Source organism: Hemitrygon akajei, chromosome 24, assembly GCF_048418815.1.
Source record: "Hemitrygon akajei chromosome 24, sHemAka1.3, whole genome shotgun sequence".
Taxonomy (NCBI): Eukaryota; Metazoa; Chordata; class Chondrichthyes; order Myliobatiformes; family Dasyatidae; genus Hemitrygon; species Hemitrygon akajei.
The window spans coordinates 6,121,036-6,145,929 of record NC_133147.1 but is presented as its reverse complement, the minus strand read 5'-3'; the positions used below and the strand labels follow the sequence as shown (position 1 = coordinate 6,145,929).

Here is a 24,894-nt window from a genome sequence, read left to right as displayed (position 1 = left end):
CCCTTTCATTCCTGCGATTCCCTGGACCCTCTCCAATGCCAGCTCGTCTCCTCGTGGATAGGAGGCCCGAAACTCTGACTGCGGTCTGACCAGTGTCCTGTAAAGCCTCAGCATTTCCATTCCTGAACCTAGTGGTGTAGTCCTGAATCCCGAATCCAAGTTGCCCTGGATCCCGTGCCTCCCAAATTTCGGAATGGTGAAAGTTTATCACGTTGTGGGAAGAGGACGGTGGGGGCTTTGGGGGGGGGGGCGTGCATTACCTTCACAGGACGTTCCGTCTGTCAGCAGCTGATATCCCGGCAAGCAGGTACACACGTGGGAATGTCCGAACGGAGAGCAGATCTGGGAGCAGCGAGTCTGCCCTGGGAACACGACATCAGTCATTAAAAATGTGCGACCCTGGGAGGAGGGGGAATGGATTCCGATTGCCTGAGACAAGCCCCCAACCCAGGAAAATCCCTGCTTTCACGTTCCGAGGAGGCCCTTCAATTCCCGATAGACAGCGAGGAGGGGGCGAAGAGGGAGGGAGGGCAGGCAGAGGGATGGGGCAAATGGAGGGTTACCACAGGAGGGGCAACGGGGAAGGGGTGGGATTGGGGGACGAGCTGACCTTACCTGCACAGACATCTTCCTCCCCTGGTGGCAGACTCCCTTGTCCTCTCTCCCCTCCTCCTCTGCCCGGCTCTGCCAGGGAGAGAGATTCAGTCACTGGCACACAACCATATCACGGCCGAGACGATGGCCCTGGGCTCCACCCCCTCCTGATGGGGTAGGGGGTGGGGGAAGATATCTCCTCTCGATTCTGGCTGCCGCGCCCACTCAGCCTGAGACACACGAGGGCTCACTAACGGGCTGAGAGGGAGGGGATTTCGCCCAGGGAATGGTGGGAGTCTGGCCAAAGAGGTTCAGGTGACCCCATGCTCAGACCGGACGGTTTGAGTTCGGAGGGCAGACTGGGACTGATTTCCCTGGAGTGAAGATGGGGCTGGGGGAACTGCACTGGGATGTATAAGATCAAAAGGGGCAAAGGTGAATGGTTGGTCACTACATTTTCCCCTAGTGTGGGGGAGTCTGATAGGGTGGACAAGGGGTATAGGGTGTGTTGGCCTTCATTAATCGGGGGATTGAGTTCAAGAGCTGAGAGGTAATGTTGCAGCTCTGTAAAACCCTGGTCAGACCACACTTGGACTGTGTTCAGTTCTGGTCGATTCATTATGGGAAGATTGAGGAAGATTTAGAGAGGGGGCAGAGATTTACCAGGATGCCGCCTGGATTAGAGAGCTCGTCTTATGAGGAGAGGTTGAGCGAGCTTGGTCTTTTCACTTTGGAAAGGAGGATGATGAAAGGTAACTTGATAGAGATGTACAAGATGGTAAGAGTGGAACGAAAGGGTTAATACAAGAGGGCATATTTTTAAGGTGATTGGAGGAAAGTATAGAGGGGATGTGATTTCACACAGAGTGGTGGGTGTGTAGAACACCCTGCCAGGGGTGGTGATAGAGGCAGATACTTTAGGGACATTTTAAAGACTCTTAAGAACCTGGATGATAGAAAAATGGTGGGTTATTGGGAGGGAAGGATTGGATTAGTCTTAGAGTAGGTAAAAGGGTCAGTACAACATTGTGGGCCGAAGGGTCTGTACTGTGATGTCTGGGTCACACAACCCTGTCCCCTTCCCGCGTACCTTCTTGTCCTGCCTACCTCCAGGACGGGCCCCGCCCTCTCCCCTCACCCCCTCACTCACCTTCTGACACTTCCTCCTGCGGCCACCTTGCCTCCCGGCGGTTCCCGGTCGAGGAGGGCCTGTCCGGGCGTGGGTCGGCCCGACGGCGGCAGCAGGCAGAGGCGGCCTGCGAACAGGCGGCTCCGAGCCGATGGGGCCAGTCGCAGGGCAGACCGCGAGAGGCCGAATGCAGGCCAAGCCAGCAGCACTTGCAGCAGCGCTAGGAGGGGGAGAGATGGGCTGAGTGGCCAGACATGCCTCGTCCCACCTCTATACCCTTTGCTTTCCAGGCCCAGCCCAGGGCAGGGAGAGAGGGAGTGAGGGGGAGGGTTGAGGGGTAGACTGGAGGTAGAGGGAGGGGGAAGAAACAGGAAATGAGAGGTCGGAGGAAGGGAGGAAGAGGGGAGAGATGAGGAGGGAGGGAAGAGGGAAAGGAGGGAGGGGGCGACAGAGGGGTCAATCTTGTGTTTTGTATTTGTAATTAATTTAGATCACTTTGTAGAAATTTGTTTTCAGCCTTTTTCTGTTGATCAGTGTCAAATAAAGCCAAATTAAATCCACTGTGACTCAATGTTGTAAACAATAAAACATGAAAATTTCTGGGGGTGGGGAAATACTTTTTATCGGCACTGTACCCTGACTGAACCCCAGCCTGTGCAGTACTGGTCGGGACCACAGCCCTGATCACCTCCCCCCGCCCCCCGCCGTGGGCACTGGAGCTGGGGCGAGGTGCGGGGAAGGGGGCTCACCTTAAAGGAATCTGATCCGCAGCCTCCTGTCTCATCCCGGAGACAGCGGTCCCCGCTCTGCGCCGCCTCCACGCCCGCCCGGCACCTGGCCTCGTCGAGCGCCGACAGACAGCACAGCTCCTGCAGCTCCCTGGGTGGGTGACCCACAGTCCGGAGCAGAAACACGTCCAGTACAGAGGGGAGAGGCAACACAGACCCGGACACGAGCACACACTCACAGAGCGCACTCACAAGGACACACTCAGACAAGCGAATGGCACACTCAGGCTTATGCGCTCTGAAATTATATTCTCGCATACATCGAGACTGACATCACACTTACGCGCAGATTTCACACTCAGACGTTACACTGTCACACACCTACATTACCCGCTATTAGACGTAAATGCAGATACACAATCACACACACTTAGACACACAGATCCTCACACACACACTGAGACACACACATTCTCACACACACACACACTCAGACACACACACACACACACACACACACATTCTCACCCAGACACTCAGACACACACACACATTCTCGCCCATACACTCAGACACACACACACACATTCTCACACTCAGACACACACATTCTCGCCCAGACACTCAGACACACACACACACACACACACACACACATTCTCGCCCATACACTCAGACACACATTCTCGCCCATACACTCAGACACACACATTCTCGCCCAGACACTTTTTCACACTCAGATACACACATTCTCGCCGACACACACACTCAAGACTCCCACGGAAACGCAGATCCCCGTGCCAAGACCAAGGGTCTTACAGGAAAATACTCAGATATTCACAGATTCAGAGAGGCGCGCAGACACGCTCACGTACACACAGCCGACAAATAAACAAGCACTGAGTTCCAAGGGGACACGTACACATTCTTAAACACTGGACTGACAACTACAAGCAGGGATGCGCAGGTGGACCTACACACGGATGTGTAGCCGCACGCACACACATTCTGACAGCACCAGTGAAGCGAAGGAATTACCTGCAGAGCTCCGAATCCGCCGGGGGGGCCGACTCCCTGGGGCACTTCCCGTCTGCGGAGGCCCGGCGCCGTCCGGCGGTACAGCAGGAGGCGAGGGACTCCGGGAGTCCGGCTGAGGAGAGGAGGGTACAGGAAAGCTTGGATCGCAAACGACCCGTTTCACTGTGAGCTTCGGAGTACGTACGGGGAGTGAGTGTGAATTCCAATCGGAAAGCGGTGGCAGCCTGGAACAAGCCCAGAGGCAGCGGTAGAGGCAGATACCGGAGCAGAATTAGACCATTCGACCCATCGAGTCTGCTTCACCATCGCCGATCCATTTGCCTCTCAGCCCTATTCTTCTGCCCTCTCCCTGTAATCTTTCACGCCCTGGCTAATTAAGGGCCCATCAGTCTCCATTTTGTACACACACAATGACCTGTGGCAACAGATTCACCACTCACTGACTGAAGAAATTCCTCCTCAACTCCGTTCTAAATGAACGTCCTGAGGCCGTGCCCTCCGGTCCTGGACTCCCCCGCCATAGGAGACATCCATAGGAGACTTTCAATGAGATTCTCCCTCATTCTTCCGAATTCCTGCGAGTATGACTCATTCCCCTGAACCTCCTCGGAACCCTCTCCAAAGTCGGCACATCCTGTCTTGAGTAAGGGGCCCAAAGCTGCTCACAATACTCCAAGTGAGGCCTCGCCAGTACCTTATACAGCCTCAGCATTAAATCCTTGCTTTTGTGTCTGGTCCTCTCGACACCATATAGGTGGGGATCAAGTGGAGGGAGAGATCTGGGTTCCTTAAGGTTGTTATAGCCGGGGGTGGTAATGGGGACAAGGTCCCACTACCTAGTAAATGGCGTACGTCTCAAACAGCCTCTGACAACCCTCCAGCCCCTGGCCTTCACGTGTGGCTCAGCAGAACAGTTTCTACTGGCAGGAGAAGGGGCAAAGGCTGGTTAGTGGCGCCTTAAAACCCGTCACCGGGCAGATGGGGCTCGTCAGCCGTGGTTGGCAGCTCATGGAAGAAAACTCTGATCTCAAACCTCCGCCACCTTGCCGCTATACCCACTCACGGGGAATGTTCAGGGAGTAAACCCCGAGGGGAAAATCCAGAGCTGGAGCCTCTAATACTCTTCAACGCTGACGGGCAACTCCCGCGACGCCGCTGGTGCCGAACTGTATTGGCCTCTGCCGTTCCTTTGGAAGCGCGGAGAGGGGGAGCCCGCTACACGGGCAATAGCTTGCTCTCTGTACCGCCCTGCCCTGGCTTGTGTACCTCGTAGACAACTGGGACACAACATCCATAGCTGACCATGACCGGGCGGAGGACCATCGTGCGCAGGCAGAACAGATTTGGCTAAGTTAGCAGGGTTCCTAGCACGTACATTGTGGGCCGAATGGCCTGTTCCTGCGCCGTACGTTTATGTTAAAGGGACAAGCTCAGATGGGAATCTTATTTGGTGCGAACGGGACGTGTTCTGTGCTGTACGAGTTGAGAGACTGTACTTGCTGTAGTTTAGAAGAATGAGGAGGGAGATCGCATTGAAACCAATTGAATAGCAAAAGACTTAGAAAGAGTAGAGGAGGCTTCCTATAGTTGGGAGTCTAGGATCAGAGGGCACTGCCTCAGAATAGAAGGATGTCCCTTTGAAACAGAGATGAGGAGGAATTTCTTTAGCCAGAGGGTGGTGAATCTGTGGAATTCATTGCCCGCTGACGGCCGTGGAGGACAAGGTCACTGGGTATATTTAAAGCGGAGTTTGATAAGTTCTCAATTAGTAAGGGCGTCGAAGGTTATGGGGTAGGGAGAGACAATAAATCAGGGCCGAATGGCCTAATTCTGCTCCTGTGTCTCATGGAAGGGTGGTTGGAGAGATCCACAGATCCCAGAGTCAGGAAGTTTCTCCTAATCCCAAGACAAGAGTCGGCCGTGGGTCTTGTGTCCCAGCTGTTTACATGATGTGCAAGCCAGGGCAGTGCAATATGGAGACCAAGCTGCTGCCCCCGCTCCCCCCTCCACATACCTGACGAGCCCAGAGGAACAGCAGAGACCGGTAGAGTCTGGCCCCAGCGGCATCGCGGGAGTTGCCAGTCGGCCTTGAGCTCAGCGCAGGACTGCCTTCGGGACTCCAGTTCTGGGCTTCTCCACGAGGTTTACACCCGAAGCTCTCCCCATGAGCGGGTGCAGCCGCAAGGCAGCGGACGTTTGAGATCAGAGTTTTCCTTCTCCGAGGTCAGCTGCCAACCACGGCTGACGAGACCCATCTGCCCGAAGCGACTGGTTTTAGGGCGTCAGTAACCCGCCTTTGCCCCTTCTCCTGTCAGTAGAAACGGTTCCACCGGGCTTAGTGGCTGAGCCACACGTAAAGGTTGTCAGAGGCTATTTGAGACACACACCGTTGGGATTGTGAGAGCTCATTCCCACTACCTCCCCCAGCTGGAGTGTATCCAGCCCCAGCCCAATCTGGTGTCCCTCTCCCCAATCTTCCTCATCAGATGCCTCCTCCTCCTCCTCCAACTCCAACCTCAGTTGACCCTTCAGAAGTGATGGAAGGTTTGACCTGGGGTGATCAGGAGTACAGAGAAGGTTCACCAGATTGATTCCTGGGATGGCAGGACTTTCACATGAAGAAAGACTGGATCGACTAGGCTTATACTCACTGGAATTTAGAAGATTGAGGGGGAATCTTATTGAAACGTATAAAATTCTAAAGGGATTGGACAGGCTAGATGCAGGAAGATTGTTTCCGATGTTGGGGAAGTCCAGAACGAGGGGTCACAGTTTAAGGATAAAGGGGAAGCCTTTTAGGACCGAGATGAGGAAAAACTTCTTCACACAGAGAGTGGTGAATCTGTGGAATTCTCTGCCACAGGAAACAGTTGAGGCCGGTTCATTGGCTATATTTAAGAGGGAGTTAGATATGGCCCTTGTGGCTAAGGGGATCAGGGGGTATGGAGAGAAAGCAGGTACAGGGTTCTGAGTTGGATGATCAGTCATGATCATACAGAATGGCGGTGCAGTCTCGAAGGGCCGAAGGGCCTACTCCTGCACCTGTTTTCTATGTTTCTATGATCCCACCAGAGGCAGGCCCCGCCCTCTCATTTCCTACCCTTTGCGGTATGAATGAGCCCCAGCCTAATGTGGCTGTCGCAGAGACAATCCAGGGGTAAAAGCCAGCCTCCCCAGTCCCCCGTTACCTCTCTCACTGGAGACTGCCACCTGGGCAGGGGCTGCCTGCTTCTTCTCCCCGTCTGCTCTGGCCGTCACCTTGGAATCTGCGGCCGGAAACACACGGTCAGCTCACCCCGACCCCTTTGTTACCAATGTCTCTCTCCCTCCCTCCATCAGCCTCAGCCTCCCTTTCTGCCTCTCCGCCTCACAGAACACAGAACAACACAGTACAGACCCTTCGGCCGTTGATCTTGTGTCGATCCTTCAGCCTACTCCAAAACCAACCTAACCCTTCCCTCCCACAGAGCACTCCATTTTCTATCTAATCTGCCTGAATAGGAGTCTTCTAAATGTCCCTAATGTATCTGCCTTTACCACCATCGTGTTCCATGCAAACACCACTCTCTGTGTGAATAAATAAAAACTTCCTCTGACATCCCCTATCCCTTCCCCGATCACTTTAGAATTATTCCCCCTGATATTAGACATATCCTCCCTGGGAAAGAGTCTCTGCTATCTTTTCTATTCCTCTATCAAGTCACCTCTCGCCCTCCGTCACCCCAAAGAGAAAAGCCCCGGCTCGCTCAACCTCTCCTCTTTTAAGGCGTGCTCTCTAATCCCGGCAGCATCCTGGTGAATCCCCTCTGCGCCCTCTCTAAAGCTTCCACATCCTTCCTATCACAAGGCGGCCAGAAATGAACCCGATACTCCCAAGTGTTGTCTAACCAGGCTTTTTTGAGCTGCCCTCTCTCCAAAATCTTCTCCCTTCCACCCCAACTCTTGAGTTAATTCCCATCTAATTGTGTCCCCCATTAATTTATCTTAACGAATTTCCAATACTCTCTATAAGGACCCCCCCCCCCCCCAATTCTGGACAACGCCTGTCCCTTATTGTGCCCCTTCACCGCCCCTCTGTAATTACAAACTTAAGCCTCACCTTACAAAATCTTCTCCCTATCCTTCCTTGCCCTCACCTCCACCAGACTTGTCACCTGTATGTAATCATGTGAACCCCCCCATGTTTCCCTATTTCTTCAGCCCTTCCTGCACAATACTCTTTTAATTAGCACTCCCTTCCCTCCTTCCATTGTGTATTCTGTATACATAATTCATTCACCTCCATTCACCTCTCTAATGGTGCCCCTCCCACAACATCCAGAATCTTCTCCACACCCCCCCCCCTCACCGGTCTTGACACCCGTCCATAATAACAACCTTCAGCTACGTCTTCTCCGCACTCACCTCCAGCCGCCTCAGCTGCCGGCTGCCTCTGGTCACTGGGGACCGGCCCATCATGGACCCGCACCTCGCAGCCGGGGTCCGAGGCACAGGAGAAGGAGCCAGAGGCGAGACAATGGCACAGGGTGCAGGGCTCGGGTTGGAAAGAGTGCCCGACGGGATGGAGCCGCCCTCCGCTGAAGCAGCCCAGCAGGACGCACCTGGGGCAGCCACCCCGGGGTCGGTGGACCCGGGCGCAGTTTTGGGGAAGAGGGGGACAGGGGAGGGGGCTGTCGCAGGCTAGTTCGCCCCCTTCCTCCGGGCACCGGCAGAACGCGCCACGGGAGCCAGAAGGGATGGACGCGCCGGCGGGGACAGTCCCCCACTGAAAGCCAGCCCGCAGGCACTCGTAATAGGCGAGGCCCCGGCAGGCGCAGCCCTTCTGCAGGCAGCGGGAGCAGCACGCGCCGTCCTCCAGCTTCTCCGCAATGCAGCCCGGCAGTTCTGCGCACTCCACCCCGGTGCAGTCCAGCCCCGCCTGGGCCGACGACAGGGCTAAGGCGGCGTACAGGAAGATCCCACTGCGCAAGGAGCTCATTGTTTGGTGTTACAGGAGGGGATCTGCAGGGAGAGAGAAAAAGATTGTCACAAACAGTCCCAGAGAGAAATTCCCTCCACACCGACCCATCACACACTCCCGGGGTCAGACACAGAGTGAAACTCCCTCTACACCGTCCCATCACACACTCCCGGGGTCAGACACAGAGTGAAACTCCCTCCACAACGTCCCATCACACACTCCCGGGGTCAGACACAGAGTGAAGCTCCCTCCACACCTTCCCATCACACACTCCCGGGTCAGACACAGAGTGAAACTCCCTCCACACCTTCCCATCACACACTCCCGGGGTCAGACACAGAGAGAAACTCCCTCCACACTGTCCCATCACACACTCCCGGGGTCAGACACAGTGAAATTCCCTCCACACCGTCCCATCACACACTCCCGGGGTCAGACACAGAGTGAAATTCCCTCCACACCGTCCCATCACACACTCCCGGTGTCAGACACAGAGTGAAGCTTCCCTCCACACCGTCCCATCACACACTCCCGGGGTCAGACACAGAGTGAAACTCCCTCTACACCGTCCCATCACACACTCCCGGGGTCAGACACAGAGTGAATCTCCCTCCACACCGTCCCATCACACACTCCCTCCACACTGTCCCATCACACACTCCCGGGGTCAGAAACAGAGTGAAACTCCTTCCACTCCATCCCATCACACACTCCCAAGGTCAGACGCAGAGTGAAACTCCCTCCACACCGTCCCATCACACACTCCCGGGGTCAGACACAGAGTGAAACTCCCTCCACACCGTCCCATCACACACTCCCTCCACACTGTCCCATCACACACTCCCGGGGTCAGACACAGAGTGAAACTCCCTCCACACCGTCCCATCACACACTCCCGGGGTCAGACACAGAGTGAAGCTCCCTCCACACCGTCCCATCACACACTCCTGGGGTCAGACACAGAGTGAAACTCCCTCTACACAGTCCCATCACTCACTCCCGGGGTCAGACACAGAGTGAAACTCCCTGCACACCGTCCCGTCACACACTCCCGGGGTCAGACACAGAGTGAAGCTTCCTCCACACCGTCCCATCACACACTCCCGGGGTCAGACACAGAGTGAAACTACCTCCACACTGTCCTGTCGCACACTCCCGGGTCAGACACAGAGTGAAGCTCCCTCCACACCGTCCCATCACACACTCCCGGGGTCAGACACAGAGTGAAGCTCCCTCCACACCGTCCCATCACACACTCCCGGGGTCAGACACAGAGTGAAACTCCCTCCACACTGTCCTGTCACACACTCCCGGGTCAGACACAGAGTGAAGCTCCCTCCACACCGTCCCATCACACACTCCCTCCACACTGTCCCATCACACACTCCCGGGGTCAGACACAGAGTGAAACCCCCTCCACACCGTCCCATCACACACTCCCGGGGTCAGACACAGAGTGAAGCTCCCTCCACACCGTCCCATCACACACTCCTGGGGTCAGACACAGAGTGAAACTCCCTCTACACAGTCCCATCACACACTCCCGGGGTCAGACACAGAGTGAAACTCCTTCCACACCGTCCCATCACACATGCCCGGGGTCAGACACAGAGTGAAGCTTCCTCCACACCGTCCCATCACACACTCCCGGGGTCAGACATAGAGTGAAGCTCCCTCCACACCGTCCCATCACACACTCCCGGGGTCAGACACAGAGTGAAACTCCCTCCACACTGTCCTGTCACACACTCCCGGGTCAGACACAGAGTGAAGCTCCCTCCACACCGTCCCATCACACACTCCCGGGGTCAGACACAGAGTGAAGCTCCCTCCACACCGTCCCATCACACACTCCCGGGGTCAGACACAGAGTGAAACTCCCTCCACACTGTCCTGTCACACACTCCCGGGTCAGACACAGAGTGAAGCTCCCTCCACACCGTCCCATCACACACTCCCTCCACACTGTCCCATCACACACTCCCGGGGTCAGACACAGAGTGAAACCCCCTCCACACCGTCCCATCACACACTCCCGGGGTCAGACACAGAGTGAAGCTCCCTCCACACCGTCCCATCACACACTCCTGGGGTCAGACACAGAGTGAAACTCCCTCTACACAGTCCCATCACACACTCCCGGGGTCAGACACAGAGTGAAACTCCTTCCACACCGTCCCATCACACACGCCCGGGGTCAGACACAGAGTGAAGCTTCCTCCACACCGTCCCATCACACACTCCCGGGGTCAGACACAGAGTGAAGCTCCCTCCACACCGTCCCATCACACACTCCCGGGGTCAGACACAGAGTGAAACTCCCTCCACACTGTCCTGTCACACACTCCCGGGTCAGACACAGAGTGAAGCTCCCTCCACACCGTCCCATCACACACTTCCGGGGTCAGACACAGAGTGAAGCTCCCTCCACACCGTCCCATCACACACTCCCGGGGTCAGACACAGAGTGAAACTCCCTCCACACTGTCCTGTCACACACTCCCGGGTCAGACACAGAGTGAAGCTCCCTCCACACCGCCCCATCACACACTCCCGGGGTCAGACACAGAGTGAAGCTCCCTCCACACCGTCCTGTCACACACTCCCGGGTTCAGACACAGAGTGAAACTCCCTCCACACCTTCCCATCACACACTCCCGGGTCAGACACAAAGTGAAGCTCCCTCCACACCGTCCCATCACACACTCCCGGGGTCAGAAACAGAGTGAAACTCCCTCCACACCTTCCCATCACACACTCCCGGGTCAGACACAAAGTGAAGCTCCCTCCACACCGTCCCATCACACACTCCCGGGGTCAGACACAGAGTGAAGCTCCCTCCACACCGTCCCATCACACACTCCCGGGTCAGACACAGAGTGAAGCTCCCTCCACACTGTCCCGTCACACACTCCTGGGTCAGACACAGAGTGAAACACCCTCCACACCGTCCCATCACACACTCCCGGGTCAGACACAGAGTGAAGCTCCCTCCACACTGTCCCGTCACACACTCCCGGGTCAGACACAGAGTGAATCTCCCTCCACACCGTCCCATCTCACACTCCCGGGGTCAGACACAGAGTGAAACACCCTCCACACCGTCCCATCACACACTCCCGGGGTCAGACACAGAGTGAATCTCCCTCCACACCGTCCCATCACACACTCCCGGGGTCAGGACTAGAGACCACTGTTATGTTTAGTAAGTTCTAAACATTAAAGTAATTCAGTGGAAGACACAATAGTCGGAAAATGCAGGTATAACCTCGTTTATTTTAAGCGAGGCACGCACCTATCACGCGGCAGCGCGATGACGTATAGAATTCGCACATTTATATGTATAAACTGTAATGAATCACTTAAAGAACAAGATTACTTAATCAACCAGCATATAGACAAGATTACTCAAATATAACTGCGATATTAAATTCACAACGCTCCCTTTCAGTAACTATAAACTCCAACTGAGTAGAGAAGCATCTCAACTATTTATATAGTATACTACCTTATACACCTGCTATATACAGACATCCGCAGTGCAGACGTATTTTAAAATTGTCACATTCACGCTTAAAGATTTAATCGCCATGGGTTTTTTTTTACTCTTTTGGGATTACGTCTCTCCTGACAAGAGGGATCAATCCGCTTAGCAGGCGAGACCAGCTGCGAAACAATCTCCGGTTCTGGATTGTCTCGGAGTCGGTACCAAGTGGTTTCTGACAGTTCTGGACAACCTTTCATCTCCTTTCCTCTCTCTGGATCTCCTTCGACCCTTCTGTAGAGAAGATTCGATGTTCAATCTCTGAATCCAGTCAAGACATTGACCTTTTCCGAATTATTTTCAAAACCTTTGATTTGCTGTTAAAGCACAGGTCATTACTAATTTTTTTTTCTTTCATTTCTTTACTAATCAGCTTCGGTTTTGGTAGTGGGTTAGATTATTTTATATAATAAAATTACTATATTTCAATGTTACGAATTAATTAATCTGTATGAATATAGGGTAAGGAGTCTTTATATGTGATTTAGTACAATGTATTGATACATATATATTTTTCTTGTACTCTGTGTTCTTATATGTAAAATAATAAAATCTTTTTCTTTCTCGCGTTCTTTCTCTCTTTCATACCTTTCTCTTGCTCATTCTCTCTCTCTCTCTCTCTCTCCATCTCTTCCCTCTTTTTTTCTTCTTCTAGTTTGTGCATCTTGATCTTGAGAAGGTGTATGTAGTTCACTGGAGTATTCTCTGACTAATCCCTCTGTTGGTCTTTACGATCTGATCTCTCCTCTTTTGCCACAACATCATCAGTTGAATCCTCCGTTTTCGTTCCTCCATTGACTCCTTTCTTTTTGGCCTTCCGTTCACCCAGCTGGGCTTTGGTCTTTGCATCTGCTTTTACAAGCAGCTTCTTGTTGAGGTTCATGCGTTAACCTCAATGCCCACAGAGTAGACTCTGGTTCTTTATCCTCACAAAAGCCGAATGCTTGCAAATCTCCTGAAGCTCCTTGAACTCTCCTCCCGCTAAACACCAAGACACAGTTTGCAAGTAGCTGCCTGATTAACATATCAGACACTTTGTCAGCGATGCTGCCCACAAAAACTGTTGTTGTTGGCCCACGGCTTTCATCACTTTCACGCTTCTTGTGAGCAGTATGGTCCTTCCTTGGTCCAATAGGCTTTCCAACCAGAGGCACAGAGGTTGGCACCAACACCTGTTTGCCCTCTGTTATAAACATAGAAAATAGGTGCAGGAGTAGGCCATTCGGCCCTTCGAGCCTGCACCGCCATTCAGTATGATCATGGCTGATCATCCAACTCAGAACCCTGCACCTGCTTTCTCTCCATACCCCCTGATCCCTTTAGCCACAAGGGCCATATCTAACTTCCTCTTAAGTATAGCCAATGAACCGGCCTCAACTGTTTCCTGTGGCAGAGAATTCCACAGATTCACCACTCTCTGTGTGAAGAAGTTTTTCCTAATCTCGGTCCTAAAAGGCTTCCCCTTTATCCTTAAACTGTGACCCCTCGTTCTGGACTTCCCCAACATCGGAAACAATCTTCCTGCATCTAGCCTGTCCAATCCTTTTAGAATTTTATGTGTTTCCCAGAGATGGTGAAAGAGGGAGAGAGAGGGAAGTTGGGATAGAAAGCGAGAAAGGGTTAGAGAGTGTGAGCAAGGGAGAGAGAGCGGCGTAGAGACGGCGGTGGCACCATCCAGTGCATTTCTCAATTTGCTTCCAGTTGGCTTCATTGCAGGGGAAGAGACATTGGATCTCCAATCAAGCTGTGGTTGTTTCAGCCCGTCACGCCCCCAGAACCGTCTGTTTTACCGCATACAAGACAAATGTTTCAACAGTTCCATTTGTTATCAATGCACAACCTGAAATCCTTTGCTCTTCACAGACATCCACGGAAAGAGAAGAGTGCAGCAAGGAATGAGCGACAGTGAAAACATTAGAGCCCCAATGCCCTCCCACATCCGCAGATGAGCTCGAAGAAGTTACTGTCGAGTTCCAGTGTGGCTGTTTGTATTTCACAGTTACGAGTGTCATTCCCACAGGAATTATTAGTTAGTTATTTTCAGGCTTTACTTTTGAATCTTTGAAATGCCTCTCAAACTCATTTTGTGGGATGACTGAAACAGCTGAGCCAGTGTTTCCATTTCCATTTTAATTAATTTGCCGTTGACTTCTGGTGGGAGCCATATTGCTTGTCCGTTGTTACTTTTCACACGGTAAATCTTCAGGCTACACAGTCCTGTGTCACTCTCGTCGCTATCAGATTTTTCGTCAACAGCGTGCAGATCAGTGATTTTTTTTGAAACTACGATTTGACTTTTTAGCTTTTTCTCTTCCCGGAGCAGTCCGTTTATTCTTCCGCCCGACATGCAACCTAGATATCCGCACTATCTGCGAGTTTCGCCTTTAATTCTGCATTTGTTTGGTGCGTCTGAGCCGCTGTCGCAACGGTAACACAATTTGTTCGGCTAAGACCATTTTTTGTTTAGACGATGTAAATTTGTTCACACTCGCTTTCATTCCTGTCTGCAACTCAATAGCATCCCTGTCCGCTGTTTCCATTCCCACAGTGATTTCCATTGCTTTTCAAGTTGCTTTTTATTGTCGTTTCGACCACGACTGCTGGTACAGTGCACAGTAAAACGAGATGTATGTTGTGCTTCAGTTTGGTCCCGTTTTTGAATGCTTTGTTTTAAGATTCCACGAACTGAACGATCTCTCAGTGCATCGTGTCCTCCCTCCAGAATAACGCGTGCCGTGGTGCGTGTTTTTCTCGCCGATGCTTTCGCTGCGTGCTGTATTTTGTTTTAATTCGAACGTCTCGCCGTGCTCTAACAGGTCAGTATCCGTCTGGGTTCGTTTCAAAAATACCTCGTCGCCAATGCTACGTTTTGCAATTTCAAAACATTAAACTAATTCAAACGAAGCCTGGAATATGGGTGAACCTCCAGGTAATGTTAATCGATGCGCGCATATGTCCCGTGGCGGCGTGATGACGCATGCAGTTCACTTATTGGTCCATATAGCTCGTAATGAATGATGTAAAGAACAGGATTGCTGAGCGCAGGAGATATATATAGGTTGATTATAGGTTGACTTCTATTCAGAGCCTGTTCCTGTTTTGTTTTTAATATTTCAGTTATATTTGAGTTATCTTGTAATAGAAGATATTGTATTGTAATACATTGTAATAGAAGGACGTCTCTTTGGGCCAGAGATGATTATTTAGGGCGTCCAAAGGTTACGAGGAGAAGGCTGGAGAATGGTGATGAGAGGGATGGTAAATCAGCCATGATGGGATAGGAAATGACTCGATGGGCCGAAAGGGCTATTTCTGCTCCTGTCTTATGGTCTAAACACGCGTCTGCACTCACAAACACGCACGCTGTTTCACTCACACACGCTCGAGGGCTCGTGTTCTCAAACCGCACACTCGCGCGTGCACTCACACGCAGTGTGTAGATCACTCATTTACACACCCACAGTGTGTTCTCGTAAAAACCCTTGCGCCCGCAGGAACACGCGGCCCCCACACGCTCTCCCTCACCAATTCAAGCACTGTCACAAACACACTCTCGGTCTGACACGCGCACGCACTCTCAAACGTGCAGGCACGCGAACCCAATGTCAAGGTCGCGTTCATTCTCAAGAACACACTCACACACGCTCACACTCAAATCCACACACACACTCACAAATATGTACACACACAAACATACACTCACGAACACGAATCCACTCTCAGACGTGTACGCACAAGCGAACTCGAGGACTCCCAAGCCGCACTCATTCGCGAAAAAAACACGCAGGCAGAAACAGTCCCTGACATACAGAGGAGCGCGTCTCTAAGGCGCTCACATTCCCTCACACTAACGTGCTCCCTCAAACCCCACCACAGTGACTCTCAAACACCGCCCACGGTCACAAACACAATGTCTTCTAACAAACGTGGACACCCTTCCTCTCTTCCCCTCACGCACACTCACTATCACACTCTCTCTGCCTCCCTCTTCCACTCACGCCTCTCCCTCCTCTCTCTCTCCCTTTCTTTTATACCTATTTCGCCCCCCCTTTGCGCGCCCCTCTCTCCCTTGCTCGCTCTCTCTAACCCTTTCTCGCTTTCTATCCGAACTTCCCTCCCTCTCTCCCTTTCGCTCACCCTTTCTCTCTATCCCTCTCTCTGTCTACTCTATCTTCCCTCTCTATTACTCATCTCCCTCCTCCTCTCGATCGCGCGCGCTCGAGCCCTCTTTCCCTATTTCGTGCGTGCGCCTTTGCCCTCTCGATCGCCCTCTCTCTTTCAAAGCTCACCCTCTTTCCTACCCCCTCCCGTATTTTAGGCATGCTCCCTCCCCCTATTTCTCCTTCGCTTGCCCCTCCCCTCCCTCTCTCCTTCCTTCTCTCTCCCCTTTCCTCGATCCTCCCTCCCCCTCTCTCCATTCCCCTCTGGAGAGGCCGAATCCAAGCCCCCTTTGCGCACGCGCGCTCGCCCTCTCTCGCACGCCCCCTTCCCCCGTCTCGTTCACTCACAAATCTCTTCTGCCTCTCACGCTCGCTTCCTCCCTCTCCGTCCTCGCCTTCCCCTCTCCCTCTCACGCCCTCACTCCATCCCCTCTCTCCCGAACCCACTCTCGCTCGCCCCCTCTCCCCCTCTTTCACTCGCTCGCTTCCTCCCTTTCTCATTTGTTCTCTCGCTCCCCTCCCTCCCTCCCACAGGCCACCCCGACACTCTCGTTCGCCCCTCTCTCTATTACGCTCTTGCCCGCCTCTCTCCATTTCTCTATATATCCTTCCCTCTTTCGCACTCTTTCCATAACGCTCTTGCTCGCCCACTCTTTTGCCCTCGCCCCCTTGTTCACCCACCCTTTGACCCTCTCACTTTCTCGCTCTTTCCCTGGCCCCTCTCTGTCACCCCACTCGCTCGCCCCCTTTCGCGGCCCACTCACCTTCTTTCTCTCTCTCTCTCTCTCTCTCGCTCCCCCCTTCTCTCTCTCTGTCTCTATCTCTCTATCCCTCTCTCTCTATTCCCTCCTCTCTTCCTGTCTCGTTTGACCTCTCTCTCCCTTACTCTCGCCCGCTCGCCCCCTCTCTCTCTCGCTTGTCCCCTCTCTTTCACTCGTCCCCCTCTCTCTCGCTCAACCCCATAGCCCCCCCTCTGTCTCCATCTCTCTCTTGATCCCTCGCACCCTCACCCACCCTTTCTCGCGCGTTCACCCTCTAACGCTCTTTCGTTCATTTGCTTCCTCCCTTTCTCGTTTGCTCACTCGTTCCCCTCCTCCCTCTCGCTCGCCCACCCTCTCCATTTCCATCCTGCTCGCTCCACGCTCGCTCTCTATCCCTTCCGCGCTTTCCGCTTCTCTCTCTATCACTCTCTTGCTCGCCCCCTCTCTCTATCCTTCTCTTACTCGCCCCTCTCTTCTCTCTCGCTCGCCCCTCCGTTTCTCTCCTGCGTGCTCCCCCACTCTGTCACTCTCTTGCTCGCCCTCTCCTTCTCTCGCTCACCATCCGTCCCTCCCTGTATATAGATTTACTTCTCTCTCTATCCCTCTCTCCACCCCTCTCGTTCGCTGCTCCCACCTCGCTCGCCCTCGCCCTGTCTCGCCCCCTTTCGCGTGCGCGCTCTCTCTCTATCCAACCACCCCTCCCTCTCTTCTGCTCGCTCAATCTCCCTTCTCTCTCGTTCGCTCGCTAGCTCCCCTTCCATCTCTCTCGCCCCCTCCCCTCACTCGTGCAGTGAGGATGTCCCCGTCTCCAGTACTCGGGGGTAAACATCATACGGGCCTCAAGTCTATTTCCGGATGCCCACTGCCTCGCCAGCTCGCAGCCCGTCATCTGTCCCCGTCCAGATGTGGGGGCGCACCCCTCTCCCGGGGTGGGAGCCGGACTCAGAGAGGCGGAAGACCAAACATGTCCCACCGATGCCCTCCGGGAGCGTGCACACGCACTCACTCCCTTGTGAGAGGGCAGCGGTAAATGCCTCCCTCACGCAGATAAACAAAACTGCTAACACCAGCCCGGTTCTCCGTACGAAGCGCCCTCCGGAGAGTTTGGGAGAATTTTTTAAAAACGAGGAAGAAGAGATACCTTTCTTACTGAAAGCTTGTCCCTGCGATGGACTCTCGATCAGTCAGGGCGTGCAAGGTTACGTGGAGAAGGTTGGAGAATGAGGTGGGGAGGGAAATGATTCAGCCATGACGAACAGTCGGCGCAGACTCGATGGGCCGAATGGACGTGCTCGGGCCAGCACCACGGGGCATCGGGGCGTCACCGGTCTGACCGTCGCTGCCGGACTCTCGGCATGAGGAATCATGAGCCGAGACATTTGATACTCGCTCCAGCTCCCGCCTGCAGCCGAACAAACAACGAGCACCTCCCCATATCCACGGGAGGAACTCCCACCTTAACCCTTTCACTGCACGGTTCAATTATGCGATATCTTTCCGGTTGGTGTGGAGGGTGCTTCACTCTGTGTCTGACCCCGGGAGTGTGTGATGGGACGGTGTGGAGGGAGCTTCACTCTGTGTCTGATCCCGGGAGTGTGGGACGGGACGGTGTGGAGGGAGCTTCTCTCTGTGTCTGACCCCGGGAGTGTGTGATGGGACGGTGTGGAGGGAGCTTCACTCTGTGTCTGACCCCGGGAGTGTGAGATGGGACGGTGTGGAGGGAGCTTCACTCTGTGTCTGACCCCGGGAGTGTGTGATGGGACGGTGTGGAGGGAGCTTCACTCTGTGTCTGACCCCGGGAGTGTGTGATGGGACGGTGTGGAGGGAGCTTCACTCTGTGTCTGACCCCGGGAGTGTGTGATGGGACGGTGTGGAGGGAGATTCACTCTGTGTCTGACCCCGGGTGTGTGTGATGGGACAGTGTGGAGGGAGATTCACTCTGTGTCTGACCCTGGGAGTGTGTGATGGGACGGTGTGGAGGGAGTTTCACTCTGTGTCTGACCCCGGGAGTGTGTGATGGGACGGTGTGGAGGGAGCTTCACTCTGTGTCTGACCCTGGGAGTTGTGATGGGACGGTGTGGAGGGAGTTTCACTCTGTGTCTGACCCGGGGAGTGTGTGATGGGACGGTGTGGAGGGAGTTTCACTCTGTGTCTGACCCCGGGAGTGTGTGATGGGACGGTGTGGAGGGAGCTTCACTCTGTGTCTGACCCCGGGAGTGTGTGATGGGACGGTGTGGAAGGAGTTTCACTCTGTGTCTGACCCCGAGAGTGTGTGATGGGACGGTGTGGAGGGAGTTTCACTCTGTGTCTGACCCCGGGAGTGTGTGATGGGACGGTGTGGAGGGAGTTTCTCTCTGTGTCTGACCCTGGGAGTGTGTGATGGGACGGTGTGGGGTGAGTTTCACTCTGTGTCTGACCCCGGGAGTGTGTGATGGGACGGTGTGGAGGGAGCTTCACTCTGTGTCTGACCCTGGGAGTGTGTGATGGGACGGTGTGGAGGGAGCTTCACTCTGTGTCTGACCCTGGGAGTGTGTGATGGGACGGTGTAGGCTCTGTCTGTGTGGGTAGTTTGTACAGGATGACTGTGAAGCAAGACCGATCTGTTGAACTCCTCCCTTCATTCCCTGCTCTGCGCTGTACCCAGCGGTGTGAAAATGTATAGGTCAGAAGCTCCGGTATTTTCTCTAATGCCAGAGGCTGTTTCGGGGCTGATTTACCTCTATCGACCCCATCGTCCTTCACCTGGCGGCTGTTACTAACGTGTCACAACAAGCACCCAAAAATGTTTTGCACAGCAAGAAGCGATTCGCTCTGTCAGCTCAGTGTGGACCACCTGAATGCAGTGCTCGTTTCTAGCACTTCCCTGTCTCTGTGACCACCACCCCCACCCCCTCCCCATACTCCGGCAACCCTTACACCCCTCCCCGTAACCATCCCCTCCAGTCCCTCCTCCCTTCCACTCTCTGACCCCCTTCCAGCCCTTACACCCCTCCCGGTCTCCGTAACCCCGCTCCTCGGGCCCCTTACACCCCTCCCGGTGTCCGTAACCCCACACTCCGGCGGCTCCTGCACTCCTCCCCGTCTCTGTAAACCATTCCTCGGGCACCTACATTTCTTCCACTCTATGTGACTCCTTCCGGTCACTACACTCTTCCCCGTCTCTATAACCCCCTCCTCCGGCTCCAACAACCCTTCCACTCTCTGTGACCCCCTCCCCCCGCACTCCGGACTCTACACCCCTCCTCATCTCTGTGACCCCCTTCCAACCGATAATGTGCCCCTCCCAGTCTCTGTAACCTCCTCTGGCCTCTATATCCCCCCCGTCTCTGTAACCCTTTCTGGACCCTCAGCCCTCCCCGTTTCTGTGACCCCCCCCCCTTCCAGCCGATACACCCCTCACCACCTCTGAAAACCTCCAACCTCCCCATGTCTGTAACCCTTTCCTGGCCCTGCACACCTCCCTGTCTCGGTAATCCACTTTGGTCCATTGTCTTTGTGAGCCCCCACCCGTTCTTATATTCTCCCCCCACCTCCCACACACACACACACGGGCTCTGCCTGGGTCTAAAATCGCCCGTCCCGCGATGCCGCCCCCACCCGCAGCACGGCGCTCCGTTTCCCCTTTTGACGGCAGAACTCGTCCTCACTGGTGTTTAGAAGAGTGGGAGGGGGTCTCACTGAAACCTATCAGATATTGAAAGGCCTCATCAGAATGTTTCCTATAGTGGGTGAGTCGAGGTCCAGAAGAGGGCACAGTCTCAGAATAGAGGGACGTCCATTTAGAACGGAGGTGAGGAGCAATTTCTTCAGCCAGAGGCTGGCGAGTCTGTGGAATTCATTGCCACGCGTGGCAGCGGAGACCAAGTCAGTTAGTACACTTAAAGCAGAGACTGATAGTCAGGGCATCAAAGGTCACGGGGAGAAGGCAGGAGAACGGGGATTGAGAGGGATAATAAATCGGCCATGATGGAATGACAGAACAGACCCGATGGGCCGAAAGGTCTGACCCTGTTCCCATGTCTTATTTAGACTTTTCGGGGCGACTGCAGCGACTTGCTGCTGGGGAACCCATCTCCAGCTTTTCGGTCTGGAGGAGTCCACCACATCGAAAGGTCACTCCCCTCTCCTGTTCGGAGCTGGTTTCTGTTTACAAAACAACAAAAAAAACAAGTTTAGTGCGAGGGCTACAAGAACGATTAGATATCTCAGCCTCGGTGAAATTAATTGTCCAGAACGCATCGTGTTCCCTGCGATGCCCAATGTCCCAGGAACACTTTCCATGGCGGCCACCGACACGGGTACAGTACCGTGCCAAAACCTTGGCACATCCAGGATGTTTCGCTCGGGTGCCTGAGATTGCACTGGTCCGTAATCCCCGGAACAACTTGGCTCGACCTCATTCTCCCGCCTTCTCCCCATTACCCTTGGCAGCTCAACTGATGAAGAATTCCACCGAGTCACCGCCCTCTGGCGGGAGAAATTCCTCCTCAACTCTGTGCGGAATGGACGCCTTTGTAATCTGAGGCTGGACCCTCTGGTCCTGGACTCTCCCACTCCAGGAAACCACTTCTCCACATCCACTCGATCCGGGCCTTCCCGTATTCAACAGGCTTCAATGAGATCTCCGCCTCATTCTTCTAAACTCCTGGGCCATCAAACGCTCTTTACGCATTAACCCTTTCGTTCCCAGGATCACTCTCTGGACCCTCTCCACTGCCAGGGCATCTTTTCTCAGATAAGAGGCCCACATTTAAGAGGGTGGGGCAAAAGTGTAATCAGGCGTGGGCTCCGACAGTCCGATCGGGGGGTGTGGGGGCAGTTCATTTGGGGCTTCCTTCCGCCGCTTCTGGGAAAGGAGGCAGAAGAGGGATGGTAGAAAAATGGAGGGTTATGTGGAAAGGAAGAGTTAGATTGTGTAGGTTAAAAGTTTGACACGGCATTGTGGGCCGAATGGCCTGTTCTGTTCTATGTATATTGAAACACACAGTGAAATGTGTCGTTTGCATCAACAACCACCACAGTCTGAAGATTGTGCTGGGGGTGGGGGCGTGGGCGTGGGGGGGGGGCGGCCTGCAAGTGTCACGTTTCCACGCCACGGCCTCCTTCCTCTCTTCTCAGCGCCTCGGTAACGCGGCCAACTTCGTCCAAGACCCCACCAGCCCCGGACAAGCCCCCGTGTCCCCTCTCCCACTGGCCAGAAGACACGCAAACCTGAAAGCGGGTCGCACCAGGCTCAAAGAGCGCTTCTATACTCGAACAGGCTTCTCGTGTACCTCAGGAAGGCGATGCCCATCACTGGTCCCCATCACCCGCGCTTTTCTCATTGTTCCTGCCGGGAAGCAGGTATGGAATCAGCTTCTTCCCTTCTGCCCTCCGATTCCTAAATGAACTCTTCGTTGTTAAGTCGAGTCCGACTCTCATGGACCATGGGGGCCACAGTGTTTTCATGGCCGGATAAGGAAGTGGATCGCCGGGCTTTTCTTCCGCACAGATCCTGCTGATGCCCAGGCTGGGACCCAGCGGGGTTTGAACGCCTTGAAGTCCAGTGCTGATGCCTCTGCACACCCAGCCGGCCCACTACCTCATTAAAAAAAAATATCTGCTTTTGCACTATTTTAATCTATTTAATATACTGTACATACTTACTGTAATTGAGTTATATATTTATTTCTATATTATTATGTATGGCATTGAACTGCTGCTGCTAAGTTAACAACTTTCACAAAACACGCCGGCGGTAATAAACCGGATTCTGAATTCACAGTTTAATTACCCTCGGGGGAGTTCCTCATGACTGCACGACAGGCTCGTCCCTCTATTCTGAGACTGTGCCCTCCTGTCCCAGACTCCCCCAAGTCCTTTCAACACGCTATCGGTTTTCAATGACAGTCCACACTCGCTCTTCTGGACTCCAGCGAGCGCAGGTCCGGCGCCATCAAACGCTCCTCAAATGTTAACCCCTTCTTTTCCGGAATCATTCTCGGGAACCTCTTTTTCAACCTCTCCAATGCCAGCACATCCTTTGTTAGATGAACTGCTCACCACGTTCCCTGTGGAAGCTGCCTGGCTGCTCTGACCTGCCCCCAGCAGGAGACCTACACTAACAAGGCTGGGAAGACCAAGCGCGGTGGCTTTGAATTTATTCAAAGCACAGTCTTTCTTTGGTCCATGCCGACCACAGTTCCTATTCATGCCCGTCCCAATTGCCGCACCTCTTTAAAACTTTCCCATCTATGTAGTTACCCAATTGACTTTTAAATGTTGTTATAGTACCTGCATCTCATCAAAAACTTCGACAAACTTCCAGAGATGCACAGTGGAAAGGATATTGACTGGTTGCATCTTGGCCTGGTATGGAAGCACTAAAGCCCAGGAAGGGAAACGCCTCACAAGAAGGAGTGGATACGGCCCATCCCATCACCGGCAAAGACCTCCCCACTGCTGAGCACACCCACAGGGAGCACCGTCAGAAGAAAACAGCAGCCATCAACATAGTTACCTGCCATCCAGGCCACGTTCTCTTCTCGCTGCTGCCGTCAGGAAGAAGGTACAGGGTAGAGGAGCCTCAGGTCCCAAACCACCAGATTCGGGAACAGTTATTACCCCTCAACCATCGGGCTCTTGAACCAGAGTGGATAATTTCACTCACCCCAACACTGAACTGATTCCACAACCTATGGTCCCACTTTCAAGGACTCTTGCTGACAGTATTATTTATTAACTATTTATTTTAAGCAGTTAGTCTTGTTTTCCACATCAGCTGCTTGCCCATCTCAGTGTGTACTTTCCCATTGATCATACCGTCCTTCTTTCTCTATACTATGAACACCTGCAAGAAAATGAATCTCAGGGTAATACAGTGGATTCCGGATAATTGGGACAGCCCCTTATTTGGGACAACTCATAAAGAACACTATATCACTACATTTCCACTACTTATTTAATTTATTTTTAATAGACAATAGACAGTAGGTGCAGGAGTAGGCCATTCGGTCCTTCTAGCCAGCACCGCCATTCACTGTGATCATGGCTGATCATACACAATCAGTACCCCGTTCCTGCCCTCTCCCCATATCCCTTGACCCCGCTATCTATGAGCTCTATCTAACTCTTGAATGCACCAAGAGACTTGGCCTCCACTGCCTTCTGGGGCAGAGCATTCCACATATCCACCACTCTCTGGGTGAAAATGTTTTTCCGCATCTCTGTTCTAAATGGCCTACCCCTTATTCTTAAACTGTGGCCTCTAGTTCTGGACTCACCCATCAGCGGGAACATGCTTCCTGCCTCCAGTGTGTCCAATCCCTTAATAATCTTATATGTTTCAATCAGATCCCCTCTCATCCTTCTAAATTCCAGTGTATACAAGCCCAGTCGCTCCAATCTTTCAACATATGACAGTCCTGCCATTCCGGGAATTAACCTTGTGAACCTACGCTGCACTCCCTCAATAGCAAGAATGTCCTTCCTCAAATTTGGTGACCAAAACTGCACACAGTACTCCAGATGGGGTCTCACCAGGGCCCTGTACAGCTGCAGAAGGACTGTAAATATATTGCACTGTACTGCTGTCGCAAATAGACAAATTTTGTGACATGTGAAAGTGATTCTGAAAAGCTCACGAAGGAGGCTCGACAGGTGGGCCTGAGGGAATTTCCTGCACCCAAGGTCAGCCGAAGCCCCCTGGCCTTTCCAGAGCCTGGGATTCAGAGGCCTAAATGCTCTTCCAAGTCGTGTCGGGCCAAAGAACGATGGTGGAAAGGGAGCTCTGCTGCTTCAGAGGAGGAAGCGATGGAGGGAATCCCCTTACCCTTCAGTGAATTCATAAGGCATAGGAGCAGAATTAGACCATTCAGCTCGAATCTGCTCCGCCACTCGATCATGGCTGATTTACTCTCCTTCTCAACCACATTCTTCTGCCTTCTCTGTCAACCACAACAGCTTCTCCAACCAAAGGCAGGCACCAAACCTCCTGGAGAG

The 24,894-nt window shown here is 53.4% G+C and overlaps 1 protein-coding gene across 2 annotated transcripts in view; it reads right to left on the bottom strand.

Annotated features, from left to right (window-relative positions):
• Nucleotides 1-18,314, bottom strand: part of LOC140715830 (fibulin-1-like) — a 52,530-nt gene extending 34,216 nt beyond the window's left edge. Inside the window, exons 1-8 of one of the 2 annotated variants that reach the window (XM_073028262.1) lie at nucleotides 18,056-18,314; nucleotides 7,894-8,490; nucleotides 6,678-6,755; nucleotides 3,490-3,601; nucleotides 2,473-2,602; nucleotides 1,745-1,943; nucleotides 616-684; nucleotides 261-362 (exon numbers count right to left, since the gene is read on the bottom strand). In XM_073028262.1, coding sequence (XP_072884363.1) covers nucleotides 261-362; nucleotides 616-684; nucleotides 1,745-1,943; nucleotides 2,473-2,602; nucleotides 3,490-3,601; nucleotides 6,678-6,755; nucleotides 7,894-8,467 — 1,264 coding nt within the window. In that variant the 5' untranslated portion in view covers nucleotides 8,468-8,490; nucleotides 18,056-18,314. Of the gene's footprint in view, nucleotides 1-260; nucleotides 400-615; nucleotides 685-1,744; nucleotides 1,944-2,472; nucleotides 2,603-3,489; nucleotides 3,602-6,677; nucleotides 6,756-7,893; nucleotides 8,491-18,055 lie in introns of both variants that reach the window. The other variant, XM_073028263.1, reaches the window with a different exon arrangement.
• Between the last annotated feature and the right edge of the window lie 6,580 nt (nucleotides 18,315-24,894).